Source organism: Cavia porcellus, unplaced genomic scaffold, assembly GCF_034190915.1.
Source record: "Cavia porcellus strain 051 isolate PalLab524CR breed Dunkin Hartley unplaced genomic scaffold, mCavPor4.1 scaffold_18, whole genome shotgun sequence".
NCBI classification, from domain to species: Eukaryota; Metazoa; Chordata; class Mammalia; order Rodentia; family Caviidae; genus Cavia; species Cavia porcellus.
The window spans coordinates 54,095,590-54,123,412 of NW_026947501.1; the positions used below are offsets into that span (position 1 = coordinate 54,095,590).

Here is a 27,823-nt window from a genome sequence, read left to right on the forward strand (position 1 = left end):
CTTCTGAAGTCACTGGCAAGTTTACAGGAACACCAATGCTAGTCTTTATTTTAACATGGTCTGCACAGCAGCCCAGGACGTCAGTCTAGGGAGTCCCCCAGGCCTCCTGAGGAGTGGCTGGGGAATGCTGCATACCTAGCACCTGCAGGCCTGGGCCAGTGAGGGGTGGGGCTGGGACCAAGGAATCTTCTGGAAGGCTTGCTGTGAGGCTGGGTGTGCACTAAGGAATCTTCTAGAAGGCTTGTTGTGAGGCTGGGTGTCCACATCCTTCCCTTCCTGCTGGCAGCCATCGGAGCACACTTTGTTCTTGGTGGTGGGAGTAAGGGAGGCGTGCAGTGCTCCCCATCTGGCCGCACTCAGTTTGCAGAGGACAGTGGCAGCCAGACAGCCAGGGAGGACACTGGAGAAAGCTGTCCCAGTCCACTGGGACGGGGCCGGGGAGAGCAAAGGGAAGAGAGAGGAAGGGGTGTGACAGCCACTGGCTGAGCCATGTCCTCCCTCCAGCTGGCATAGGAAAATGAGTCCAGTGCTTTTCAGGTCCCCTGTCTCAGGGATTATGAAGGTTGGTCACAGACACCAAATATCTCAAGGACAGAAGGATAACAGATACAAATTGCAAACAGCCATTCGGCAGCCAGAAGTCGTTCCCCAAGATCGATCTATGGGTCTGGAGCCAAGGACCTAAGGAGCCCTCATGAAGAGTTTAACCCTGACCTCCTCGGTTCGAGGGAGGGACATGGGCCAGTCTGCATAAACTCAGAGCATGAGTGACAGCTAGCTGGTGGCCTGCTCCGATGTGGAAGCCCTTGTGGTCACAGTGAAGGGGTTCAGAAATGGTTCCTGTCCAGCCACAGTGGCCAGGTAAGTGTGGCAGGCAGCCTGAGGTGGTTTCTGCTCCTAGGGGCGGAAGGATCATACCGAGGGGAGAATGGGGATGCCAGCTGTCTAGAGGCTGAGGCAGGGCAAGTGACCATGAGGAAGAGAGCCACATTCTCCCTCCTGTGGGATCTGAGGTCACGGATGTACCAAGAGCACCCGATGGCAGAGGAGCGGGGTGGGGAGCGCCACAGACTCAGGATAGCCCCTGTCTGAGAGACAATTTCTAGAGATTATCTCAATTTCTGAGACAATTTCTAGATAAAAAGTCCCAGGAAGGCAACCACTGAGTGGTTACACATTTACTTTTGCAGAACAGCTATGCTGCTTGACAGTGCCATTCAGTGGCTCAGGTTTTCTTTACCCTGGCCAGCAGACATGGGGTGGGGTCATTATTTTCAGTTTAACCGCCCCAATAGGTGGGGAATGGCTTTGTGGTTTTAATATGCCTTTCCCTATTGGCGAATGAAATTAAACATTTTTGGATATGGTTGCTCACCACTTTTTTACTTTAAAGAGAATAAAACCCAACAAAACAAAGCAGCTAAAGTGCTACAGAACTCCAAAGCAGGATAATAGGAAATCAACCATGGCTGCCACAATAACTCCTGTTATCTTCATAATAGTTGTCCATTCCACCAGACATAGTAAAATCAAATAAAACAAAACAGAATAAAACCATTCAAAGCAGAGCACTGAACAGAACAAAACCATAAATCAGAACAAAATGAAACTGTTGGATTTCGAAAACAAGACAGAAGGAAATCCCCGTATTTGCCATATTGCATATTGTTATCTTCCTAACAGATGCTCAGACTACTGGCCTCAGGCCTGCAGTCAATCAGACACTACAAGTGTTTAGTTTAGTTGTTTTGTACCTCAGTTACTATCAACCCAGCCAGTCCTCCGAGCCAGCTGGTTGCTTCTGGTTGGGGGTCTCTTCCTGGGCTCCACCCACATGGTTTGTGCGGCTCACAGGAAGGGCGAACTTGCTTCTTGATGTGCTCATCCCAGACCCAGCGTGGCTTCTCTCACTATTTTTATTTTATTTTCTTTCAGATACTTTATCTATTTTTTTTTCAGAAATTTTTACTTTTATTGTGAGTCAGGATTGCCAAGTCCCTCAACTGCAGGCTGGACTCAAACTTGGAATCCTCATGCCTTAGCTTCTTTGTCTATTTTCTCGTGGAACTTTTGTCTTTTTATTATTGAGTCACAAGAGTTCTTTATAGATTTCAGTCACAAGTCTCTCATCAGGGAAATGATTTGCAAGTACTTTTCCCCCTGCTTTGTAGATCACCATTTTGATCCTGGGACACCAGTTGTGTTTCACGGTATCAAAGAATGAAACCTTGGACACAGGAGGCAGAGTCCCAAGCAGGAAAGTTCACCAGGAAAGCAAGAACAGGCAAAAGGGAAAACTCTGGTTGCAGGAAGGGACTCAGAAAATGTTTATCAATGAGGCTTTTTGGGGTGCTTTTACAGGATCTGAGAAGGAAGGGTTTTCTCTTTATGCTCTTAGAGTGGCAGGCTTCCTGTCCTACAGGGAAAGGATCCTTCCCCCAAGGCCCAGGAGTGAAGGTGGTTACACACTGTCCCTGCTCCCGCTGGCACCTCCTTGGCATGGTGGCTGAAGACATCCATTAGTTGAGGGCTTCTACCCATGCCTACTCTTTGTGCCAGGCTGCCTTGTTCACCTTGGACCTGTTTTGCAGGTTCAAGTCCTAACTGCCTGTGCTCCAGCTACCTCTGTCTCAGCTTCATTTTCTTGGTGGTGCCCTTGAAGCCCAGCTGTTTTTCATCTTGAAGAGCTCTCGTTTATTTTTTCTTTCGTGGCTGTGCTTTTGATGTCAGATCTGAGACGCCATTGCCTACTCCAAGGTCATAAACATATTTTCTTCTAAGACTTAGGTAGTTTTAACTCTCACATTTGAGTCTTTGATCCATTTTGAGTTCATTTTTCTGTTTGTTTTTTGAAGCGAAATCTTCTATGGAGTTCAGGCTGGTCTTGCATTCACAAGGTAGCCCAGGCTTCCTGAACCCTGCCACAAGCACCCACATGTGGATACCCTGGCGGCCAAGGGAAGAAGCATCCACGTGAGGGTGAGGGTCCTTCCGGGGAGGTGCTGTAAGAACATCAGCTATTGCTGTCACCCTGAGGCGAGTGTCACCTAGTGGGCAGAGCATGTGCTTAGCATGTGTGAGGTCCAGGGTTCAATCCTTAGTGCCCTCCACAGTCATTACTGGGCCTAATAAGTAACCATCTCTGCCTGTGTTATGAAGTTGAATCCAAAATTACAATTATTAATGAATTCTTAGGAAATCCAAAGTTCACAGATTCTTGAGAAAGACTATGCCCCACAGAAACTCAGGTGACCTCTCTGCAGTGTCATCCTCCTGCATGGCTTGCGTAGCACAAAGAATGGTCACTCTCTGTGTAACCACCTCTCAAGAGCTGCTGGGAACTGCCTGAGGGTCACAAACACAGCTGTGCCCAGGAGCTGACTCTGGCCCTTGCCCTGTGGCCAGTCACCACCCCTGGTGTGTGGTTGTTTCTGTGTCCCCACCTTCAGCACTCATGGCCCTATCTCAGGGCCCTGCAGGACATCTTTGCATGCCCATGAGTGTACAGAGAGGTAAACTCAGGCATAGGGCCATGGCACAGACCCAAGCTTGCTAACAGTAGTGCCCCCTGGGGTGGTGCCTCCTGAGGTTCAGCAGCAAAGTTTCCTGAGCAGATGGGGCTGAAGGCAGCATCAGTAACCCCGTGCAGGCATTGGGAAGGAGGTGCCCCCCGGTATTTTGAAACCAGCACACATAGGCTGGCATAGAGGATTAGGTATGTGCTGAATTTCCACCACATCTCACTGGGCTCTTTACCCTTGTGACCCAGGTCCTCCTGTGCCTGTCCCCGGCTGCCCCAGAGTCTCCAGCCTGAGCTCCAGGCCTCTTCCTCCTCCAGGCTTGTTTGTCCAGGGCCTTGGAGGCTGTGGTACCAGGGGGACCAAGCAGGAAGAGTTAAGGATGTGAGTGTCTGGATAGAAGCCCCTCCATCCTGTGACACGGAGTGGCAGAGGGGCCTGAGATACCCACCTGCTCTCCTTCGGCCCTGACCCAACCTGCCACCTGTGCCAGTCTCCCTATTTCAGTTTCCCCTTGAGGCACAGGCAAAGTTCCAAGGGCCAGGAGCACCCCGTGTCACCCTGTGAGAGGGAGTAGCTTTCCCCAGTAGGATTCCCAAAGCTCTGGCTGGGGTCCCCCTCCTACCAAGACCCATGGTGCCTTCTACACCTGTGTGGAACCACCGGTTCCCTGATGTCTTTTTTGAGGAACTGGCCCTAGTTTTCTTCAATCTGGCTCTGGAATCACGTTCCTGTCGGTGTACAGGAGGCTGAAACAGGAAGACCACAAGTTTGAACTCAGCCTGGGCAATTTAGTGAAACTCTGTTTCGAAATAAAATTTAGAAAGGGCTTCAAATGTCACCCAGCCCTTGCCTAGCATGCAGGAGGCCCCGGGTGGGGCAGGGGAGATGTAGTTTAAGTCTGCAGCGAGAAATAGCTCCATGATCCCACTGGTGATAGGACCATTTCCTCTCATTGCTGATCCCAGCCAGCTCCGCTGATACAAGTCAGGAGTGGTGACACCTCAGAGGCTTTGACATCTCAGGCAGGCTCATGTGAACATGTACCTTGGTGCCTTGGCATAACCTTCAGACTTTTTCATCTGGGAATCCTGGAGCCAAAGCCCAGGACTGGGGGCTTAGGCCGCAGGCTTCACCTCTCACGGTGCCAAGGCCGGGAGTCCCAGGCCAAGGCGATCCTCCTGGCTTCCAGAAAGTCAGCTGCTTGCTGTTCCAGGATGATGGGAGAGACAGTTCTCCAGTGTCCTGTCCTTATCTTGTAAGGCTCCAACTTGCTGGGGTAGGCTCCCTAACATCATTAAACGTGAACTTAAAAACCCTGCCTCCAAATACAGTCCCCTTGGGGGTTAGAGCCTCAAGCTGTGAATTTGGGAAGATGGGCATGGGTCAGCCCAGAGCGCCCACCTTGGCCTACCTAGCCTTTGCCACCCGGTTTAAACACACCCTGACACTACTAATCCTCGGCAGGCACAACTACACCGTGGCCAGCTGCACCCAAACATAAAGGAGTCGGTGGCACCAGGGCCAGAGGTTCTTGGGTCCAGAGATGGAAACGAGAGAGGACCCAGAGGAAATGTAGGCACAGGTAGGACTTGTTTTGACGTTCATACCAGAAGGGAGCTGCAGCTCTACAAAAGGCCAGCTGGCCGCAAAGGAAAGGGATAGCTAATATAGGAGAACTTCCTGCCTAAAGTTTCCACCAGGTATTCCATGCAGATGAGGGTTTCAAGGGTGCTGAGAGCGCTTGTCTTGATTGGTCGGTGCTGAGCCAGTGGCAGGCAGCTCATTGGTCAGACTTTACAGCAGTGAGGCAGGTTTCAGAAGCTGAGCCCAGCCTGCTCCTGTTGGTATAGGAGTGGGAGGCATCAAATTCTAGCATGTTTTTCCAGTTTTTAAAAGATCTGTCCCTGGCTGTTGTTCAAAAGACCTCTGGTGTCCTGGATGAAATTGCACATCAAACTGGCCGGCAGCTTGATCAGCACAGGCTGTCAGGGGAAACCTTGCACCCAGCACACCCCATGGCCTCAGGAGATGCTGTGGGCTGTCTCAGTTCTGTTTCGCCTAAGAAGCTGGGAGTGCAGGACCCCTGGAGTCCAGGGGGAAAGGGACGGGGTGCTGAGAGGGAGAGGCGGGAGCCTAGTGAAATCTGCCCGTGCAGTGGGTCTGACTAGGGAATCTTGGGAACATCACAGCCCTTGCTGTTGGGGGTGGGGGGAAGCAGGCAGGGATGTAAAGCTGTCACCCAAACCGTCCCTGCTCCCACTGCAGCCGCTTCACCTCCATCAGCCTGCCACACCCTTACTTCTCCAAAGCTGCCTGAGCTGGGTTTCTGAAACTTGGTTTCACACGGTTCTTCCTGAAGTGGAGGCAGACTCCAGCTCCCTGCGCTGCCACCCCAGCAGCTTCTGCCCACAGGGAACCTGGATGGCAAAGCTGGAGACCCCTGTTGGTTTTGGTGACAAGGCTGACTGGGCCCACGACACGATGGCAGGGCCCAGCTCCCTGCAAGATGAAAGCAGCCAACTCAGGACTTCTTATTGTGCAAACAGGTTTTATTTGCATGTGGCCACTCAGTAAATATTGAACAGTGACCAACCCCCAGGTACAAAAAGAGCAATGGATGGTGGCTTTTAGGACCATCAGGGCAACTAGAAAGTGACGGTAAACCATAATGAAGCTGGAGTTCTTTTCCTTTGGTGACTTCCACACCCCCCAAGGAGTGGAAAAAAGTTGAAACCAAACAGTAAGCTCTTCCATCAGTAGGAGGACGAGTCCCTTTCACATAATAATTTACTTCATTTCCAAATGACAGCAGGCACAGGCAGTTTCAAGCAGTGCTCCTCACCCATTGGGTCAGAAGACCCAGCCCTGAGGCCCACCAGACCCCTGCCCTGAACATGGCTTTCTTTGGGGAGAGATTTCCTCTGAAACCAAGCACCTTAATTTGGCGTTACTGTGTGTGCACGCCAGCCTCTTCTTGGGAGGTAGCCCCCAAAATGCAAATGCCTTTCCAGATCAAGGTCTCAGCAGCCCTGGCAGGGCCTGGTCCCACCTAGAGGGGACCATGGGAAGGGGATGCACATGGCAGACCCCTGGGAGGGAGTCCTATCTCTGCCCCTGCGATGAGGGGGAATCCACGGATGTGACATCTCTCTCCTTCAGTGAGGGTCTCCTCTGAGGGACAAGCTGGCTTCTGGTCCTCAGGAAGTGGGCCTTGGTGGCCTGGAGCAGGTGCACTGAGCTGGGCAGGTCTCTGAGGCTTTGCTTTAGGGATCAGCAGGCTGGGCCCCCAATCCCAACCCCTCCCCTCCACCCCCAGCTTTATGGTACAATGATTTTGTAGAGCCAATCACTTATTTCCCCCACAAATATCCCCTCGGAGTTGGTTCTAAGCCACTTTCCCCTTTAGGCTTCAGTGCTGGGTGGAGGAAAGGGCAGGAAATGACAGCCCTATCCCCAGGGTAGGAGGGGGAGCAGGGCTGGGGCAGAGGCCTGAGATCTGAGATACCTCCAGGGGCCTTTCTGGTTTTATGACAATTAGACTGAATATGCCCAAATCTAGGGGGGACCTCACTGCTGAGCAAAATCCCCAGCAGTGGAGCTGGGAGTCCCAGCGGCGAGGGCTTCTGAGTTCATTTTCTGGAAGAGCAGAGCTCTTCTCAGGTCATGGTCCACTTTCTTGAATCGTGGCCATGGGTGAAAGTGTCCAGGGAAACATGTCACGGGCTCTTGGTGCTTGTCGTGAAGGACAGTCTGTTAGCACTGCAGATGCTTCGGTGGTGTCTGTTTATCGTCTGTCATCCACGTGGCAAGTGGTGAAGCTTGCTTTGGAGGGTCAATCACCTGGGTTTTGGGGAGCATTTCTCACTGGGCACAGCCCAGATGCCTCAGTGGTAGTAGATGCTGAAGGCATGGAGAATGTAGAGCAGGGTGGTGACGAAGGCAAAGAACTAGGAGAAGATGGGAGGGTATCAGGAAGGGGCGGTTCCAGCACCTGCAAACCACAAGGACTCCTGTGGCCCAGGAGGCCTTGAGTCCTGACCCTGCCTCAGTTTCCCCTTTTGGTTGGCTACCGTATACTCCTAGAAACCCTCCCTGGCTTTCCTAGGGCCATCTTTTTTGCAGGATCCTGCTGGGACCACATGGTCCTCGTCTCCATCTGCACAGGGGCTTCCTGCAGCTGTCCATGGAGCATGCTCTCTTCCCTCCCTGCTATCTCCCTTGTGCCTCTCTGTTCTGAACCCCGGCTCTGGTTCCTGTGAGCACTGCTGGCACAGGACTCTGCCCTGAGCACCTGCTTGTGGATGACTGCAGCCCCTCTCAAGCTCTTAATGGTCCAGACAGGACTCCAGGCCTGTCCTCGTAAGCACTCCCTGCTCAGTGAGCCCCAATTCCTTCTCATCTAGCTACCCACACCAGAAACCCACCATCCCACCAACACACCCTCCCCCACCACGTGGTCAAAGCCATGCCAAAAACCAGGCATGGCTGTGCATGCCTGTAATCCCAGCACTTGAGAGGCTGAGGCAGGAGGATTATTGTGAGTTCAAAACTTGGGCTATAAAGTGAGCTCAAGGCCAGCCTGAACTGCGCGGTGAGACCCTGTCTCCAAAAGACAAAAAAAAAAAAAGAAAAGAAAGACGGGCACCCCAAAGTCTACTGACCTCGCTGCTCCTGTCCACTCGCTTCTCCCCCCTTTCAGCCACACTGCGCCTACTAGGACATTGGCGACCTCACCTCATCGTCTTCTGCCCACTCCACCCCCTTCCAGTCTGTGTTTAAAGCCGTGCTCGGTCCGGGATTTAGTTCATAAGTGCCCACCTGGCAAACACAAGGTGCTGTGTTCCATTCCCGGTACCAAAATAAATTAAAAAACAAAGCCATGCTTAACACTCTACCACGGTGTCCTCCTCTCAGGACAGAGGCACGACCCTCAGGACATCTCCAGTCCTGCCGGCCACCACAGCCTCCCGCTAACCTCACTGCCATGCACAGCCTGTCTCACTCACTCACTCAGCACCTGTCTGTTAAATCTTGTTGTGCTTCAAGAATGACACGGACAGACGTTGGACAAGTGTCCAACAACAGTGCCCACAACAGTGGACGAGGCGTTAAAGAGTCCCCACCGCAGAGTTTACATCACAGCAGCCGCAAGCTCACAAGGTAAACAAGGTAAACAAGGGAAAGGCTGCAGAGAGGTGATGCAATGGACAGTGCTATCTGGGGGCTGACAGGACGCCTCATGGGGCAGGTGACATTCCAGAAAGGAGGCGGGAGTGCCACACCTATTCCGGCTAAGGCCTGGGGTGAGTGCAGGTCTGTGTGCAGGGGACTCCGGAGGCCAGCTATGTCTGGGGAGGGTGGGGAGGCCCAGGAGGCTGGGGAGGCTGCCATTGCCCGGGGCTGTTCCCAAAGTTGTGCACCTAAGGAAGCTGGAGTGGCCTAATGAGGTGGGGAAAGAGGCTGACCCAATGGGGACAGCTGAGTCGCCTGTGGTCTCTTCAGGGCGTCCCAGGGCTGGCGAGGTCCCCTGTTCTCGCTCCGGGTTCAGTATCATGAGATGCCCCATTTCCTTCCAGGGTGCCCTGTGAGCCCGGGATGACTCAGGCCTGGACTCTGTGCCAGCATGGCACAGGCTCAGCCTTGCTGGTGAGTCCTGCTTTGGAAGTTTGGAAGGACAGAGGTCAGGCCCTTCAGGGAGGGCTCTGTCACCGTGAGCTCCCTGCCACACGAGGGCGCCATCCCACAGCGGGAGAAAAGCCTGAGGTGCAGGCGCAAGAACTGGAAGGCCCCAAAGTGATGACGGCCTGTGAGTCCTGCTCTGCCCATAATTTGGCAGGACCACGGCGCTGCGATGCCATCTCTGCCATCGAAACAAAGGGACATCAGGGCAGTTCTGCCGAGCACAGGGACTTGGTCCTGCTTCACAGCACTGGGAGAGAGACGTGTGTCAATTTGTGTTTTGGGGGGAAAAAATTCTGAAGGCTGTAGGGGATGTAAGAGGGAGCAAGACTTGGCGGGTGACAGAAGGCAAGAGGTAGCTCTTGAGCTTGGGCATGCATGCTCGCACATGCACAAATGTGCACACGCACACCTCTCCTTCCGCCCTGTGCTCCCACAGCGTTAAGGCTCAGGATGATTTGGACTGCACGGGGAGAATGAAACCTCAGGCCATCGGGGTACCTCTGTGGCCAGCGTGCGGCTTGAACGCCCTGGTGGTAGCGGGTGCCCCGGCCACTCACCGAGGCTCCAGTGTTGAGGTAGTAGTGTTTCACGTCCCTGGACTCAGACATGATCGTTTCGTGAACTTGCAGGACAGCAGCGCTCATGTACAGGATGCTAGTGGTCCCGTGGTACAAGCTGTCCTGGAGACGCAAGCAGAGGCCAGGGCCACCATCACTTGGGTGAGCACTGTCCTCCCTCACTGCTCAGCAGGACAGTGAGAAAAAGAGGTAAGCCCACCCCCAAATGCCTGCTTTTATTTATGGAGCAAACAATAATAAACAATCATGTCAGCCAGGCATGATAGAGCTCACCTGTCAAGCTAGCACTCTGGGAGGCTGAAGCAGGAGGATCACAAGTTTAAGCCCAGCTGGCAACTTGGGAACTTACGAGACCCTCTGTCATTATAAAGAGGGTGGTGGTAGCTGGGGATGCAGCTCAGTGTGAAGGCTCTGGGTAACCCAGTACCATATGTGCACACGAAATCAATACCAACTAGTATTACCTGGATGCTAATTCTATGCCAAGCTCTCTGCAAGGCCCTTTGCTCATTTAGCCTTGTCAGCTATGAAGCAGGTTCTCCTGTTCTTATCATTGGTTTCCTTTTGTAGGAACGGACGTTCACAGTTAAGGCCAGTGACTAAATGGTCGAGGCGGGACCTGAACCCAGGCCTCCTGAGCTCCAAGGGTGTCACATGCTAAGCCATTCGCCTTGTGGAGACCTGTGCCAGGCACTGTTCCAACCATCCACACGTCCTTTTCATTTTCACAGCTAACTTCAGAGGGCTGGGTGCCAGGTAACCTCGAGTGTCAGCAGGGATGGGTCACCAGGCTCCTGGAGCTGTGCTTGGACCAAGGGGCACTGCACTGACTGCCTTGAGGAGGCAGGCACGGCTGGGAGAGAAGAGTCTGGGATGGATTAGAGGTTGACTCTCTAGGTGAGATGCTTTCCTTATGGTCTGCTCCTGACCGCTGGGGAGGGAACAGCATGCTCCATCGCATGGTTTGCCATGCTGTTTCTGCCCTAGGCCTGGCCTCCCATGAGTACAACCAAAACAAAGGCTCTCTCTAAGCTGTGGGTGTGGGGTATTTTTGTCTAAGCGATGGGAAAGCTGACCCCTACTGTCAACTCTATTGTTCTCAGTTTAGGATGAGGAAATGGAGACTCAGTGGACACCCAAGTGGCCAGCAAGATGAAATCAATGGTATTATAGTAAACGAAGGCATCGACTCCCAAGATGTTTACTTGGTGTAATTGGACTGTGCCAAATTCACGTGGCATCTGAAGAGGCAGCCGATCACAGTGATGGCTCCTTATACTGGAATAATATTCCAGTAATATTCCAGTCCTTATACGGGATAATTTGCTTTCTTACTGGTATTTTCTTCAACGTTGCTCCATGGATTTGTTTTACCATGAATAAAATTTAGTGATGACACACCAGAATATTCTATTTTGTTTTTCAAGAGGTGGAGTCTCACTATGGTGCTCAGCCTGGCTCTAAACTCCTGGGTTCAAACAATCCTCCTGCCTCAGCCTCTGAAGTAGCTAGGACTACGGGTGTGTGACACAACATCACACCTGGCTCCAGGTTATATGAAAATCAAAAAGCTTCATTCATTTCATGAGGATGAAGCCCCGTGAGGGTCTTCGGCCAGGTCTCGGGCTCTCCCTCCCCACACAGCTGGACCTGTTGTCCTTCAATACCTAGGACATCAGTCTAGGGGGAGCCACCTGTCTTGTTCTTACCAGGACTCTCCAGGACCCAAATTTTTTGTAAAATCCGAGCGAGTAAGACAAAAAGAACATCAGCGAGATGAAGAAGGAGGTCAGGGAGACGTACATCACCCATCCCTGCAGCAGCGGGGTCGCTACATGTGTGGCAGCCACCAGGACCCAGACCCAGAACCCAAATACCTGGAAGAGAAAAGCATAGAAGAAGAGGGTTAATTTGCCACCGTGGGGCCTGTTTTCCCTTTGTAAGTGTCCCTTGCCTCCGTTCTGGTTAAAAGCTCATATGAAGTTAGGAGGAGCTAGCAATCCGGAAGGAAGCCTGGTCACGCTGAATCAGCCCAGGTCCCACTTGAGAATTCCAGGGCTTCATACAAAGGCCGTAAAAGGAAGGTCTCGGAGCTGAGTCTGGCTGTGTCTTCCTAGCCCAACTGGTATTGGTATGGGTTAAAAAAAAAAAAAGATCTGAATAAGTTGCTAAGTTTTTCTTTTTCTTTTGACATCAGGAATCAAACTCATGACCTCACATTTGCCAGGTAGGTGTTGTGCCATTGAGCTGAGTTGCCACTTTTTAAAATGGGATTTTTCACGTGAAAAAAAATCCAAATTTGGGATATTTGTTGAGAAATCCATGATTCTGAATGTAATACACCCATTTCCCAGGCTGGGGTAGGCTCACTAAGGTGTAACTGTGTCTCTAAAAAAGAGCCACAATCGTCTGTGGACCCATCAGGATCCCTGCCACCCCCTGCCATCCTGCTGCTCACTCACACAGCTGAACAGTCCCCTCTTTCCCTGGTCCCTTTACTGACTGGGTTTCCAGTGTCTGCTTGGGCCTGTGGGCACTTGATTTAGAGCCTCCAGGCCACAGGATGGATGCTCTGGGGTCAGTTACCAGTTAGGCAATACGTCCTGTTTAACCACTTTTCAGCTCTGTTCAGTGATTTGTTAGAGCCTTGGTGGAGAAGCCAAACTTTCCCCCTTTCTGTCTGGGCTTTGCCTTAGCTTTTAGGCTGGGCTTGCTCGTCTGGTGGTGAGCCCTGGGACAGAACCACACGGCACCCAGGTAGAGACTTGCAGAGCAAAGGTCCACATGAACATTGTGTGGCTTTGCTATTGGTTAACCTCCCACTTTCTGAGCTCCTGGCCTTCCCAGGGCCTCCTTCAAATGACACTCCGAGCTTCCTCAGGTCTCCCTTTACTGACTCCTGTTAACTCTGTGCTTTTCAAGCACTGTAGTGGCTGGCGATTTTGAAACACACCTCCACCCATTTCTCACACATACCTGCTCACTGGGTGTCTTTCTTGGAGAGAACGACTCTGAACTTGTATGGCCCTGAGATTATCTCATTAAATTTTGCATGCTAGGTGTTTTCTTTGCTTCACCCCAGGCCTGGACCTGCTCCTCAGTCTGTTCAATTTGTAGAAGACCTAAACTCTTTAGCCACTCCCGAATTCCCTCCCGATCCGCCCTCCTCCACCTATGCTTAGAATGACTCACCCAGGAGAGAAACAGTTGTAGGATTGTGCCAGGAGGTACATAGGCTTCTAAAGGTAATAAAACTGTTCTGTTTCTTACACTTCACAGAGGGCGCAGAAATTTATCTTTCATAAAGCAGTCAAAGGGTTTTGAAATCAAAGAAGAGCCTGTTTACTGTGAAACCACTAGAAATTTGTCATGATGGTGGGGAGAGGACCTGGCTGGGACCCAAAGATAACTCCTGATGTGGTCTGGGGAACCACATTACCATACTTAAAAACTTTCTGTAAAGCTTCCATAACCCAAAGATTGCAAGTTCAGGTGACTCACACTTCTGCCCATTTTTCAGGACACAGGCCCTTCCCTGGACAGCTCAACTCATTTACTAGTTCTGTGCCCTTTCCACATTAACTGTTTAATGAGCTTGGCCATTTACACAGTGCTTCTCTACTGGAATCTTTACTGTGTTTAACACACAGTTCAGTTGGGGGAGAACTGGCTTCCAGTCCATGAACATGGTATGTCTGTACAATTATGAAGCTGTTCTTTGATATGACTTATAAATGTTTTGTAAGTCTTTTAGCCTATGTGGCTGGATGCATTTGTTACATTTATGCCTAAATATTTCATTTGGGAGAAAGTACTTATAATAGTACTGTGAAAAAATAATTTCCCAATTGTTTTGTTGCTGTTAGATGCAATCTGCTTAATTTTTAATGTACTGACACTGTGTCCTGAAATATGCTAAACTTACAAGTTGAGGGTTTCTATGTAGCTTGGTAGGATTTTTTTTGAGATTTAATATGTCTCATTTAATTCTAATTTAGTGATCAGTAATGATATAAAGCATATTTGTGTGTATTTGGTGGCCATTTATATAACCTCCTCTATAAACTTTTAATTTTTTCTCTTGGTCATTTATTTTTATAGGTTTGTATTTTTCTTATTTATTCACATGAATCCTTTCCAAGGATGTGACTATCATCGATTATTATGTATGTTGTGGGTATCTTCTGTTAGCATGTGTCTCACTTTTGATGGTAACTTCTGAAAAATTATCAATATTTTTCCTTATCGATCACATTTTTATCACGTTTAGAAAAATCCTTCCTTTACCTTAGGTCACAAAGATATTCTTACATCTCACACTTTTCTTTGGGATCATTTTCTTTTTCCCTGAAGTTCCTGTTAGTGGCCTCTTTAGTGAAGGCTGGTTGGTAGCAGTCAATCTGATTTGTTAGAAAATGTTCTTAGTTTCACCCTGAAACTTATTTCCTCTTGGTGCTTCCAAGATGTCCTCTTACCACCATCCACATTTTTCCATGTAATTCCACCGCCTTTGGGCTCCCATCACCGATTATGAGAAGTCAGCTGTCAGGTGAACTGTTGCTGCCTTGTAAGAACCAACCCTTAGCATCTGGTCACTTTTAGGGTATTCTTTCTGTCTTTGGTGTTCTACAGTTTATTCACTATTGATGTTTCAGGCTGAGATATGGATACCTACATTCTACTCCTGCTTGGTATTTATTTTATATTCAATACCTGAAAATTCCACTACCTTGGTCATGATGTGTGATTCTGTAGTTGGTGGCTTCTATTAATTTTCATGTCTCTTTACTTGTTTCTTCCTATATTTGGTGAATTCTGGTTGGAAGCTCATAGCCATGGCAATAGCTCATTTCTAAATGATGCTATTAGAGGACTTCTGGACCAAACAACTCCATTTACTTTTTTTTTTTTTTTTTTTGGTACTGGGAATTGAACTCAGGACCTTGCCACTTGCCAGGCAGATGCTTTGTGCTGCTGAGCTACATCACTGGTCCTATTCCACTTACTTCTATCTAGCTCAACTGCACTACACAAAATGTTTAGGTTCTGTTTTTTATAACCTATCCCTGGCTCTCTAGACTCAGAGTTTTTAGTTTACTGCTAATATATATATGATTATGTCACCCTATACCTTATGAGACTGATGTTTTCTTGAGGAAGAAAGCACTTACATACTTCTGGAGAATTCATGGGTTTAGGGACAAAAGAGGAAGAGGTGATGAGAGGCCAGAACAAAATAAGAATTTGCAAAGCAGAGTCCTAAGCAAGAAGTACAAACATGGCTTTAATGAGACCAGGGAACATATCCAGAATCCCGGATGCCTCTCAAAGAATCAGTTCAGGAAGCAAATTTCCTGAAGTCTTAACAATCAATCTCCAAATGCATTTGGAACCCTAGGCTGGATCTGGGACTGCCTGGGACTGAGAGGGGACAGCTTGTCCTAGGAGGTGCTGCTGAGGGCTGGGGGTCCTGTCCCCCCAGCATCCCTGGATTGTTCACTGGGTGAACTGGGTTCTTGCATATTGATCCCAGGGATGGGGCTGCTGATGCTGCTGCTGCAGAGAGGTGCCAGGGCTCAGCTGTGAGGACCCTGCCAAATGGCTTCTGCACCAATATATGGGAAGTGCACGTGACCAATGCCGAAACAGTGTCAGCTATTAATGAGAATTAATGCCATATAGGACTTGTAAAACCAGTGCCTGCACCAGGATCTGCGGTACTTTAGACTCATACGCAGCCTTCGAAGTCTGGTGCCATGCACCATTGTATTCCTGGTGCTCAGCACAGGGCCTGGAGAAAGAATGTGGGGGCTGAAGGCTGTTAAACTGTGTTCTTTTGAGTGAATCCATAATAACATCAGCACCATCTCATATTCACCAGGAACTTTATAGTTTATAAAATTCACCCATTCAGACTCCCTTCTTAGTCCAGCTATAATTCTAAGTCCCTTAGAAAGGCCAGAGAACTGCCACTTGATCCCTTCTACCTTGTACTGCCAGGTCTCCTGTGCCAGGCTGGGGGTCAGCCAGGGTGCCTCCGTCCCTCGGTCGCTGTAGCCTCTCAAGAGGAGTTTCTGCCCCCTTCCTGCCATCACAGGATTTCTTGTCCAAATGCTGTCACATGTACATCATTTGTTTTTCTGAATGTAAACTTCAGCAGTCTGCGGCTGAAGGGTGCTGGGATCCTATTCCTTACCCTGGGTTCTTACACAGCCAATTTTGCAGTTGATCCAAATTGCATGGGAATCTCTTAAAATGGCTCTCCTGGTGCATAATCAAAGTTATGCAGAGGTATGTCATTTACTTTTGATTTCCACACCTGTGTACTTTCTAAACAGTAGAAGGAACCAGGAGACCGAATCCAGGGGAATTAAAATCCACAGGAATGCGTTCTCATGTTGGCCTCACGTAGTCTAGGTTGGTCGTTTATAGGTTGAGAACTTTTGAGTATTTGTTTACACTTTACAAAACTCATATTTGGCTTTACCAATTTTCCTGGCAGGCTAAGTTCTCTCCCATTTTAACCCTCATTTTGTATTTTTTAGGCAGTATTTTTAGGTTGCTCTAGCCCTCAGAGTGGGAGAATATTTCATTATGATTAGACATTTAGATCAAGGGTGTTTCGGGTGTGGCTTGGCAGGGTCTTTTTCTCAGGAACAGACCACACCATGCACGCATACATTCTCCACAAAGCTAAGCCGAAATGTGAAAGAACATTTTAAAGTAGGATCGCTTATTCACGGAGAGCAGCTTCCTCATGTTTGAGATCTGGATAGAGCTAGAACATAAGAACTGGAGAAACAGCACCCGGCCTGGGGCGGGAGAAACGGCTGCTTCCAGGTCTGGGGCTGGGAGGCTGAGCCTGGGCCCATCATCACAGCAGATAGTGAGAGGTCTTCCCAAGGCTCTGAGGTCAGAGAAAAAGGACAGTAGGCTCCTTTTGGCCAAAGACAGAATGATTTGAGTTGAAAAAGAAATAGTAGCTACAATGGATTGAAATGCATCAGCTAACCTGAAATTTAGGAGTTTAAAGTGATACTTAAAAAAATACAAAAACTTCTTGCTGGGCATGGTGACTCACACCTGTAATCCCAGCACTTGGGAGGCTGAGGCAGGAGGGTTTTTTCGACTTCAAGATCAGCCTGAGCTACAAAGTGAGCTCAAGGCCAGTCTGAATTGCTTAGCAAGAACCTGTCTCAAAAAAAGGCCCAAACAAACAACCCCTCCCCCCCAAGAAACCCCCCAAAACAAAAACAAAAACCTTCTTTTACTACTTTTTGGATTGCTTTAAAAACTGCTTAATGAAGGAAAAGAATCAAATAAAAACACTGCATTAAAGTAAGGTGCTTTTAAAATATTTGGAATTTCAAACCCCAGTACAACCAAATCAAACCACACGGATGCCTGAGAATTACCTCAGGCCAGCACTGAGTCCTGGCAATTCCTGGGACCCCTCAGGGACTATGAGTGAATACCATTAGGCTGGACACATCCTATCTAGCCATGACACATGTGTGGTGTGATGGAGTCCTGACTGACCAGAGAGCTGTGAAGGGGGCCTGCCGGGGGCTCCCAGGAATGGAGACACAGGGCGTGGTGGTCCCTTTCCGCCTTCTGGCCATTACAGTAGGAAAGGGGGAGCCTGGGTCCTAGGCATGGAGGAGGAGACAGATGGAGATCCAGGTTCCCAGTGTTGCACCAAGGTCCCAGCTGATGAAGAGCCCCTCACTGGGACCCTGGCTTCCCAGGGTATGAGTTAAGTCTGTTCCTCTCTGATTAAAGCCAGTCACAGCCAGCAACAGCCAGCGGAGACACGAGGCTGCCCTTGTCACCAGCCCCCTCACTCCCTCTTTGATACTTCCCTGGTTGTCATCACTCCCTGGCCAAACCCAGACCACAGCCCCCAGGGTGGCCCACCCCCCTGGGGAAGAGTAGTGGAGACTATGCCAGGGTCCTCAGTCCTCTGCCAGTACCCTCGGCACTGTGGCTGCCAAGCTGTGGGCAAGACCCATTGGTGTCCTACTTATTCATGGGTCATCAATCAGCACTAAGAAATTACAAACACCAGGCTATGAACTATAAGAGTGTGCGATCCAGGGAAAGGGAGGCACTGCTGCCTGAGTTTTTTGTTTTACACACACACACACACACACACACACACACACACACACACACGCAATACCAGGCTCTGCAGATGGCAATCAGGATATGGAGGTCTTTGTTCCACCCAAAGGCCTCCGCTGTTCCCTCTCTGTCCTGCTAGGCCTGGACAGCTCTGCTCCTTCACAGCAATGACCCTGTGGGTAAGGACCCATTCCAGCGAAAGCCACCACCGTGGCCACTGGGGCAGCAGAAGCCTGATGGAGGGCCTGAGGTCATGCTGGGGAAGCCCGAGCCACCTGGAGGGGTAAAGACAGCATTGCTGAGGGAGAAGAGGGGAGCCCTGGAGTGTCATATACACAGCAAGCAGAACTCAAAGCACCACAGGCCCAGCCAGGGGAGCCGGGTGTCCCCAACAGCAGGTCTCCCTGTCCTGTAGGCAGCTCAGAAAATCCTGTGCCCGCAAAGGGACGGCCCCTGTCCCCTTATGACACTTCCCACAAGGCAGTAAGTGGCTTTGAGAGGCCAAGGAACTTCCTATAAGGCCTGAATCCAGGACCCCAGCGGGACCTCAAAACACCTAGCACGAGGGAGAAGGGTCCAATCAGCCTAGGACCCTTCCAAAGCCTGAGTCACTGCGTCCTGACTCATGGGGCACAGTTCTCTCTTTGCGGCTTTCATGTTGGCTGGAAGTCTCTGCAGAGGACTCCTGTGGGGGCCACACGTTATCCTGTTCACTCCGGGCACAATCCCTTTCCAGAACAATCCTCCCTCATAGAACAAGTCCTATAAGGGCCTAGAAGCACTCTCAGCACGGGCTGGCAGCCTGCCCAGGACATGGGGCTCCGGAGGACCCCTGAGTAGGGCCCGCCCTGGTCCTGTACTCCCCCTCTTTCCTTCCTTCCCCTCCAGTGGCTTCCTGGCCCAGGGCCACACCCGCTCATTCAGTGGGTAACCGACTGACCTGCAATTTATGGCCCAAACAGCACAGATTTACAGTACAACAGTGGATGAATTATAAAAACACAGAGATCTGTCTAAAGTCCAAGGGCTTTTCTTTCTTGACTTGGAGAAAAGAATTTTAAATCACTAAATGCCATTAGCCCCTCCCCCCTTTTTCATTTGTGGACTTTCAGAAACGTTAGAACAGAAAAGCTGGGAAACAGCAGGGTGAAAGCGTTGCTGTAATCCTGGAGGCTTCCCCACTTCCCTGCCTCCCACCTGGCATCCTTTCTCACCTTCCCTGGGGGCCCAGAGAGTCCTTGAAGAGGCCACCTCCCGGCCTCCTACCTACCTCTCCTTATATCACCCTGGGCAGCCCTGGCACCCTGGCCTGAAGCGTGCTGTCAGCCAGGACGGTGTCTGGAGAGATTCAAGCCTTGGCACCCCTTGAGCAGAAAGATAGGTGGGGACTCAGGGTGTGAAGAGCAGAGAGACAGAACCCGGAAGCTCAGGGAGTCCAGTTGGGGTTGGGGGTGCTGATGCAGGCTTCTTGGAAGACCCAGAGCCCCATGCCCGTAGCCACCTGGGTGTCACTCTGGAGCCCGCTGTGTCCTCCATGGCTGCAGCCGGCAGGAGGAAGTGGGGCTGAGGGGCCTGAGCTGTGGACGTGGGCTGTGAGCCAGGCTTGATGCCCGTGTCAGGACCATGCACAGCCCGAGCACACGCCTGCAATGGCCATGGAAAACCGAATGGGAGGAGGCACGAGAGGAGGCAAGGGAGGGGCTGGAGGGACAAAGGCCAGGGGCTTCCGATCCCTCCCTGCCCCAGCCTACTGCCTGCTACCGGAAAAATGGATGGGGCTCCAGAAGCCAAGCCTGAGTCCTGGGGTTGGCCACGCCCCGGGGAAAAGTCCCCTGAGGAAGATGCAGAGAAGCAAGGGTGTGCCACTTATCGCAGGCACTCCTGGTGCCCTCGGGTCCAGCAGGGCACCACAGGGCGCCCCTCCCTGCTCCTGGCCACTTCTGCCCAGTATGTCATTTACTGAACCTGTCCCAGCAGGCTGGCCTTCCTCAATATGCTGCAGGGCTGTGGTGGGTGCTGGTTTACAGAAGGTGGCTCATGGCTGGCAAGAGCAGGACTGGGAGATCGGACCTGGGCAGAGGGATGGGCACTGCCGTGCGGGACTGGGCCAGCTGGTTGCCAGCGTCTCTGTGTGCTCAGGCCCTTTGGCACAGTTGGGATCTTAAATGTCCCCCGAAAACTCACGTGTTGAAGGCCTGGCCCCCAGCTGATGGCGCCATGAGGAGGTGGCAGTCCAGCTGGAGGAAGCAGGTTACAGGGTGTGGCCTTCAAGGGGTGTTTTTATTCTTTTGAGACAAGCTCTCCCTATCTATTTTCAGCTAGATGTGGAACTCATTATGGAACCCAGGCTGGCTTGGACTCAGTGATCCTCCTGCCTCAGCCTCCTGAGGACTGGGATTTGCAGATGTCGTACCACCATGTCCTACTCTGAAGGGGTATTTGGACTGCGTGCTTGCTATTCCTTCTTGCCCTTCCTGGCTTCCATGATGCAAGCAGCTTTGGTGTAACACACACACCTGCCGTCACACGGTGTCTCACCAGAGTGACAGGGCCAGGGCGATTGAACAGAAACCTCCCAAGCCACGAGCCAAAATAAAACCTTCCGCTAAGCTGCCCATCTCCATCTCAGGTATTTTGTCACAGTGGTGGAAAGCTGACCCACACAGCCCTATCATCTTCCCTGTGACATAGCTCTCTCTCTCTCTCTGCAGCTGGGTCCTTGGGAGTCAAGCAAGGGGAGGCACGGGCTTCCTGTGGCCTTCCGGGTCTGGTTGGTATCTCCGCCGCAGCAGCAGCCAGTCCTGACCCAGGTCCCTGCGCTCCTTCTCTGGGGCAGCCCCTGTTTTGTGGCGAGGCCATCCTCAGTGATCCAAACATGGCCAACACTTCCTCTGGAGGTTTTAGGATCAGCCCCCTCATCCTTTCGTTCCCTTGACTCTGGAGGTTGACAGCAGCCACTGCATGTGCTAACTATCTCTGGGTCCCTTTGACAGATCCAGTCTACTTTCTCAGCTCTGAAGCAGGGGAAGCCATCCCTGGGTGGAAGCCCGCTGTGTGGTTTGCTTTGCCCTGCATTTAACAGTGGTGGCAGCACCTGTGCCGTTACCTTGGCTGTTGTCACGGTCACCACCATTAGACATCACACTCCACAAGGCAGGGGCCACCTGTCTGCTGTTCATCTTTACACCCCCAGTGCTCTGTGAATACTGGCTGAATGAACCCACAAGGTTTTAGATGGGGTGGTGTCTTTCTCCTTCCTGTTCCCCAAATTTATATGTTAACTTCCAGACCGCTAAGTCAGTAACATGAGCTCGCCCTGTGCTGCCATTAGAACCCCATGCTGGCTTGGGAGATTGTATTTCTCTTTGTATGTCACTCCCTGCACTGTGGAAACCAGGGCTCAGAGTGATTAGGTAGCCTGCCCCGTGTCTCCCAGCGATTAAGAAGCAGAGGCAGGCTTTAGACTCGATCCTAACTGCCACCATCCTACTGACCCTGAATGTGCTGGGGGTCTCCCACTGCAGTGCTGGGGACCAGGGGGCCTCCCCATCTTCTCTCCAGGGGTCCTCCCTCAGCCCAGCCCCACCTGCTCCCACATCCAGTAGGAGGACCGAAGGGAAGGGTTCTGTCCCATGGCAGGGACAGGCTGAGTGGTGGTAAGGGGGTCACCAGGGAGGTCCAGAAAGAGCCAAGAGACAGGCAGCAGGAGAGCTGATGAGATGAAAGCCAGCAAACAGAGGTGACCCCTGCTCCAGAAGCAAGAAGTCAGAAAGGGGAGTGGAGGGTAGCACAGGAAAGGTCATTTCCTGCTCAGAAAGCTCAGCTTCTAAGGACAGGTCGTATTTGGATCTCACGTGCTCATGGGTGGGGCTTCTCAGAGGGAATGGCTCACCCCTGGCTGGTGGCGTGAGAGCCCACAGTGGTTTAGTCTACTCCGGGATTGGTTTATAGCTGAACGTGCTGCAGGAGGTGAGGCCTGGTTGGAGGGGCGTGGCCTGGAAGGGTTTATTTCCCTGGCTCCTCCCTTGAGCTCTCTGTTTCCTGTTTGCCATGCTGTTTGCCAGGCCCCTCTGTCATGCCTCCCTGACATGGAGCCAGGTGACTGAGCTGCAACCTCTACAAACCGTGAGCCAAAATAAACCACTCTGCATTTAAGTGGTGGTGCCAGCACTGTGTCCAGCGATGGAAAAGTGACCAAGACAGAAGGGGATACCCTTCCAGAAATGGGCCCTGGCTCCTCCCCCCAATCCAGGGCTTCAGGAAGTTTCAAGCAGGCCCCTAAGTCTGAACAGTAGAGAAGAAGGTTGGCGTTAAGGTGAAACTGGGGGTCTGGGGTAAGAGATGAGGATAAACTTCCCAGGTCAGGGGAGCCCGAAGTGAACTTCTAAGGGCTTCTGGGAATTTCCTTCTGGCCAACGTGAGGCAGGAAACTGGAAGGAAGACACTGAAATCAGACAGTATTCCAAATCTCTGGAAGTTTTCTTAGTTGTTCCTTTTTAACTAGGTAAAAATCTTAACTGCAAAGGTTAAAAGTTACGACTTTCTTGGTGTCTTATCCACAGAGCATTCCCTCTGTGACAGATTCTGCAGGAGCTCCTGGCTTCCCCCTCAGCCTGTATAAAAAGCTCATTTGCCAGATGGGGTGGTGCATACGGTCATCTCAGCACGATGGAAGGCTGAGGCAGGAGGATGACAACTTTGTGAGATCCTGTCTCAAAAAGAAATAAAAGGTCTGAGGATATAGCTTAGTGTGGAGGTCCTGGTTTCAACCCTCACTTTCCAAAATTAATTAATTAATTAATTAAATGGAGTCAACAGGTACCACAACAGGTCATCCCTTGATGGGTCCCCAGCTACCCACACATGCAGGCTCTGAGGAATGAGGTAGGGTTGGCGGTCACACCCTCCACAGGCTCAGCCTGGCATGGCTCCCTTCTTGGTACACAGAAGAGACTGGGAATAAATAGCTGTCTGTTCTTGTCTTAAAATTCATTGATTCCAAAGTTCCTCACTCTTGAAGGTTATGTTTTTATGTTACTATTTTCAAATGAGGAGTCCAAATTCACTAGCAGCTGGTTGGGAATATAAAATTCAAAAATTACTTTCCGGTCATCTTGGAAAATACCTTGTTAGTTTTTGACTAAAAACCAAGCCAACATTTATTATTCCACTCACAAATCCCACCCAGGCATTTCCTCCAGAGAACTAAAAATTCAATCCACACAAAAGCCCAACTTGTGTTCACGGCTGCTCCAATACTGGCAGTGTTTCTCAGCAGGAGATGAGTTAAACAGACCACAGTAAGAAGGATGGACCCAGGGACATAAGCGACCTCGTGCATGGATGTCAAGGGCGCTGTGCCACTCGGAAGAAGCCGGCGTCAAAGCTGGCATATGGATGAATCCTGTCACTCATAACTTTCTCCAAATAACAGAATTACAATGACAGGAGGGATGCTTTCCAGGGTTTGTTCAGAGGGGAGTGAGGTGAAAGCTGGGGTGGGAGGGGGCTCTTGTGGTGACAGGACAGTCCCACCCGTGGCTTAGGATGGTGACCACACAAATCTTCAGGGGTGAGACAATGACCCAGAAGTGTCTCTGCCTCTCTATGTCAGCTTCCGGGTTCTCATTCTGTAACCCAGTTAGGAACCAAGTGACCATGGGGAATGAGGGCTGGGAAAGGAGACCTCCCCAAACCATCTTGACAGCTTCCTAAGAATCTATCATTATGGAAAATTGAAAAGTTAAAAAAATATGAATTCGTCAAAAACTCAATCATGAAACCAAGCAAGAAGCTCGCCTCCCTGGTAAACAGTGGTGGTGTTGCAGACTTCGGCCCTTCCAGGGGGAGAACCACCAGCAGCTCCTGAGATCTGTGCCATGTTGGAATTTAGGACGCTGGGAAGCCAAGCAAGTACCTCCCTTCCCTGGTAAGTGGCTGCAGTGTGGCAGACTATGGCCTCTCCAGGGGGAGAACCACCAGTGTCTTCTGAGATCCACACCATGTTGGATCTTAGGACACTGGGAAACCAAGTAACCAGCCTGCCTCCCTGCTAAGCAATAGTGAACTTACTGGCGCACGGCCTAGAGTCAAACATCCCACTTCCCCTAGCCCTCTTCTCCTGCCCCGCCCCTGCTGTTAGCAAATGGGAACCAGAAATCTGAGCATCTCCTAGGAGGATGACCACAGCAAATAAGGGGGATTTCCTTCTACCATCTCTTTGAAGGCAAATATTTTTATTACTGTTTTGCTGTATTCTGATTAATGGTACTGCTCTATTCAATATTCTGTTTTAATAAGTTCTATAATGTTTTGTATTTCATTTTATTTTGATATACGTGATTGAAAGAACAACTATTGTAAAGATAACGAAATACACTGTGATACCTATTACTGTTAATCCTGGTAACCTGCTGTGAAATTCTATACCAGTTTCACTGTACGATCTTAGTTGGCTTTATTCTGTCTCGTTCTGTTGTATTTTACTACTTTCAAAATAAAATTTAAAAAAACTCAGTCGTGAAGCATCGTGGAGAAAGATCAGAAAGAGAAGATGGCAGGGGAGGGCAGGTGGGAGGAGAAATCACAGGACCCCTTAGAGTGGGAGTCAGCATAGCCTGTCACCCTCAAGAGGCACAAGAGACTCAAGCTGTTGCCGGCCAGGGTGGCTGTGGCCTCAGGGATGCTGATGGGAAGACTCTGACCTTGTTCGACCCCTGCCCTGCCTGGTGGTACTCTCTGATCCTTTCTGGTTTGCAGGGTGGGGATTAAAACTAAGCAGTTCTGAACTCAGTGCTCTAATGATTTGATTGTAAGGTAGTGTCTCCCTAAATTGCTCATGCTGTCCTTGAACTTAGGACCCTCCTACCTCTGCCTCCCAGGTATGCACCCCATGCCTGGCTTCTCTGGTGGGCACAGGCCTTCTCTCAGGTGCTTTGTGAACAGCAGCAGGAGGGATCCGGTGGCTGCGGCCACCACAGTGTGGAGCCCACCCCAACACCCATCCTCCATTACTGGATTTCAATTTCACTGTTCTCAGTTTTACAGTCCCTTCTCTGAACTCTTGTCCTTGGAAAAACACACGCCTGTCTGTGGTGCCTCTGACCCCAAAACTAAGAATCTGCAGACCTTGGGACCCTGGTCTCTCACACCATCCCAGTGACCTACCCAGGCCACCAGGGCCAGAGCAAAGGACTTGTGCCAGGCTGATTCTGCACTCCCCTTCCCAGCCGGTGTGTCTTCTCTTCTGTGCAGCAGGGTCAGAACTGCCACCCACTTTCACTTTCTCTCCTCCCAGTTCTTCATCCTGGATCTGAGAAACTCTCCATTCTGGATTCTGTGCTACAAATGCGCTTTTTTTAAGGTGAGAAGAGCACACACAGAATGAGCCCCCTGGATAGACAGGCGCCTGGGTGCAGATGGATGCACATAGATGCATTAGTGCCGAGTTTCCAACAATGAATGGAGTTTGTAAGTAAAGTCACAACCAGGAAACATCAGGCAGGGCTGCAGAGAAGGTCACTGTATAGACAGTAGCTGGTTCTCTTTCAAAAGCCTCGGGACAGAGATGGGGGAATTGTCCTGGATTAAAGGACACTAAGGAGATGAGACAGCCAAACACCATGCGGGGTCCTGGCCTGGATCCTGCACCAGAGAAAGGATATTGGTGGCTGGGGTGGGGGTTGGGTGTGGGGGTGGGTGAGGGGGGAATGAGGAAAATTCGAGCCAGCTAGTCTGAGCACCTGATTTTGAGAGGTGCTACAGGAGATGTGGACGGGATAGAGTTTTTGTACTATTATTGCAGCTTTGTGGTAACTCCACAGTTATTTAAAAATATAATGTAATGAATAAAAGTGGACCGATGTATTCCCCCAGATCAGGACAGTTTCCAGGGCCAGCATAAGCACGAGTTTGTCTTCTAGGAGCTTCCCTGGCAGGGGCCAGGCAAGTGGAGACATTTCTCATAATTAGCTCCCCCAATGTTTTCCTGATTCGGGAAACTCCGTCCCTCTGGTTTTCTGTCCCTGGTTCCCTCCTGGCCTCTTTGCTGCCACCCACCTGGAACTCTAGCTGTCCCCTGAGGCCAGTGACAGGCCGGGGCCCCTCCCTGACCTGGCAAGTGCAGATGATCTCTCCTGGCTGGTGCCACAATCTGACCACACAGAAGAGACATGCCTGGCTCTGTCTCCAGCAGCCAGAGCACCCCTGGGAAGTCACAGGCCTGGCACCAGTGGCTTGCACGGATGACACAAAGCTCCACCAAATAAAAAGTGGTGGAGCCAACCATGGCCTTGGCAGCCCTGCTGGCTGTCCCAAGGTGAGGGACACACCCAGGTCCTGGCACATAGCACTCGTGAGAGTACTGAGATGCCATCAGGCTGGCAGGATGCCCACGTTTGTGCCTGGGGAGGCAGCCCTGGCAGAACCTGCCTCTTGGGTGGGGTTTCACCACCCACATGCTGGACCTGCTCCACCCAGCTTCCCTTCTTGGGGACTTCGGTGGGCACCCTTCAACCAGCTTGCCTGAAGCTCACTGACCAGGTCCAACCTTGGAGGCAGGCGACCAGGTGAGAGGGCTCCTTAGGTCTACCTTGTAGGGAGTGCCGCTGTGCTCTGTGTCTTTCCTTCCCAGCCCCAGGCTGCACTGCCAAATTCAAAGCAGGTGAGAAGAGGCCACCCCCTAAGTGAACTCTCAGAAGGGTCTGGAGAGGGGCTGGGGATTTAGCTCAGCGGCATAAGCACCTGCCTTGCAAGCAGGCAGTCGTGAGTTCAGTCCCTGGTACTGATAAATAAGGAAAAAGCCAAAAAAAAAAAAAAAAAAAAAAAAAAAAAAGGGTCTGGAGAGCAAAACACTCTCTGGCCCTGACTCTTCACCAGACTCCAGTGTCCCCTAGTGAAAGGGGCGACAGCAGACGGCTGCAGGGACTTGGTTCGGTGGAACACTGGGGCACAGAGCTCTGCAGATGACCCAGCCCTTGCAGGCAGGGAGCGGGGCGAGGCAGGTTTCCCAGTACTACCGGGCAGCTCAGGGATAGGTAAATGGCAGGCATCCTAGTCCTGAGCCTCCCGGTGTGGGGAGCCGGCAGGTACACAAGTTCAAGGTCTGTGGAAGTGATAATTCAGAGCCACCCCCCAACATCTAGCCAGAGGTCACCTCCTATTCTGAACTTCTAGACCGTACAAGTGGGAGAGACCATGTCCTGAAAGTCCTTCACAGTGTGTGGCTGAGACCTGGACTCTGGGATGGAGTTCACACTCCTGCACTCCCGCAGTGACCCGGCGGCCCGGCGACCCTGGCCCTCTCTGGGTTTGCTGGGAGAGAGGAAACCAACCCAGCGGCAGGAGCCCAAGCCCAGAGCCCAAGCCCAGGCCTGCGCCGGAGGTGCAGGACAGGGCGGCAAGGCTGTCCCGTCCCGGTCCCGGTCCCGCCCTCGTTCCCGCTCCCCGGCTGCGCGCACTCACCAGCTCGGGCAGGAAGAAGGCGAAGGGGATGGTGAGCAGCAGGCGCACCCCGGTGGGCACTTCCGGCGGCACATAGCTGGTGGCGGACGGCGCGTTGCTTGTGGCCATGCTGTCCCCTGCTCTCGGTGGCCGCCGAGCCTTCAAATAGCGCCTCCGCCCGCCCGAGGCCGGCGACACACCCCGGGGAGGGGACAGCGCGCGGCCGGCACCTGCGGGCGCACGTCGGGGGAGGAGGCCTGCAGGGGCGGGAGCCCCGCTCCAGACTTCTGCCCCCAACCCCAGGACCTCTGAACGTGGGGGGCACCGCTGCAGGGGGCCCGGGCAACGGCCACTCCTCGCCCCCTCCCTGTGCCCAGCGTCTGCGAAGGCCGATTTGACACGATGGACGGGACTGCCATCGAGGCGTCTGCGGACACACCTCCCCCGGGGGGCGCTTGGGTCTCCTTGTTGCAGTAA

General features: G+C 51.4%; 1 protein-coding gene across 3 annotated transcripts; it reads right to left on the reverse strand.

The window, feature by feature from the left end:
* Positions 1-1,354: 1,354 nt before the first annotated feature.
* LOC100717007 (mal, T cell differentiation protein like) lies at positions 1,355-27,523 on the reverse strand. 3 transcript variants are annotated; one of them, XR_010040796.1, is made up of 5 exons: positions 27,368-27,523; positions 11,491-11,658; positions 9,761-9,883; positions 8,183-8,290; positions 6,050-7,468 (listed from the first exon to the last, which is right to left on the reverse strand). XR_010040796.1 is itself a non-coding variant. In XM_063229972.1 (4 exons), exons 1-4 carry the CDS (start codon positions 27,473-27,475, stop codon positions 5,336-5,338), a joined length of 423 nt encoding a protein of 140 aa, XP_063086042.1. In that variant the 5' UTR covers positions 27,476-27,523; the 3' UTR covers positions 1,355-5,335. The 3 variants fall into 3 exon arrangements, 2 of the variants coding, with proteins under 2 accessions (XP_063086042.1, XP_003471607.1); XM_063229972.1 differs by lacking the exons at positions 6,050-7,468; positions 8,183-8,290 and adding an exon at positions 1,355-5,359; XM_003471559.5 differs by lacking the exon at positions 8,183-8,290.
* Between the last annotated feature and the right edge of the window lie 300 nt (positions 27,524-27,823).

What these genes read in the sequence shown, in the direction of transcription:
- LOC100717007 (XM_003471559.5), bottom strand. Translation starts at nt 27,475, where the DNA reads ATGGCCACAAGCAACGCGCCGTCCGCCACCAGCTATGTGCCGCCGGAA. An exon ending in CCTTCTTCCTGCCCGAGCTG is followed by an intron (nt 11,659 to 27,367) that starts GTGAGTGCGCGC and finishes TTTCTCTTCCAG; the next exon opens with GTATTTGGGTTCTGGGTCTG. An exon ending in TTGGGTCCTGGAGAGTCCTG is followed by an intron (nt 9,884 to 11,490) that starts GTAAGAACAAGA and finishes TTGCGTCTCCAG; the next exon opens with GACAGCTTGTACCACGGGAC.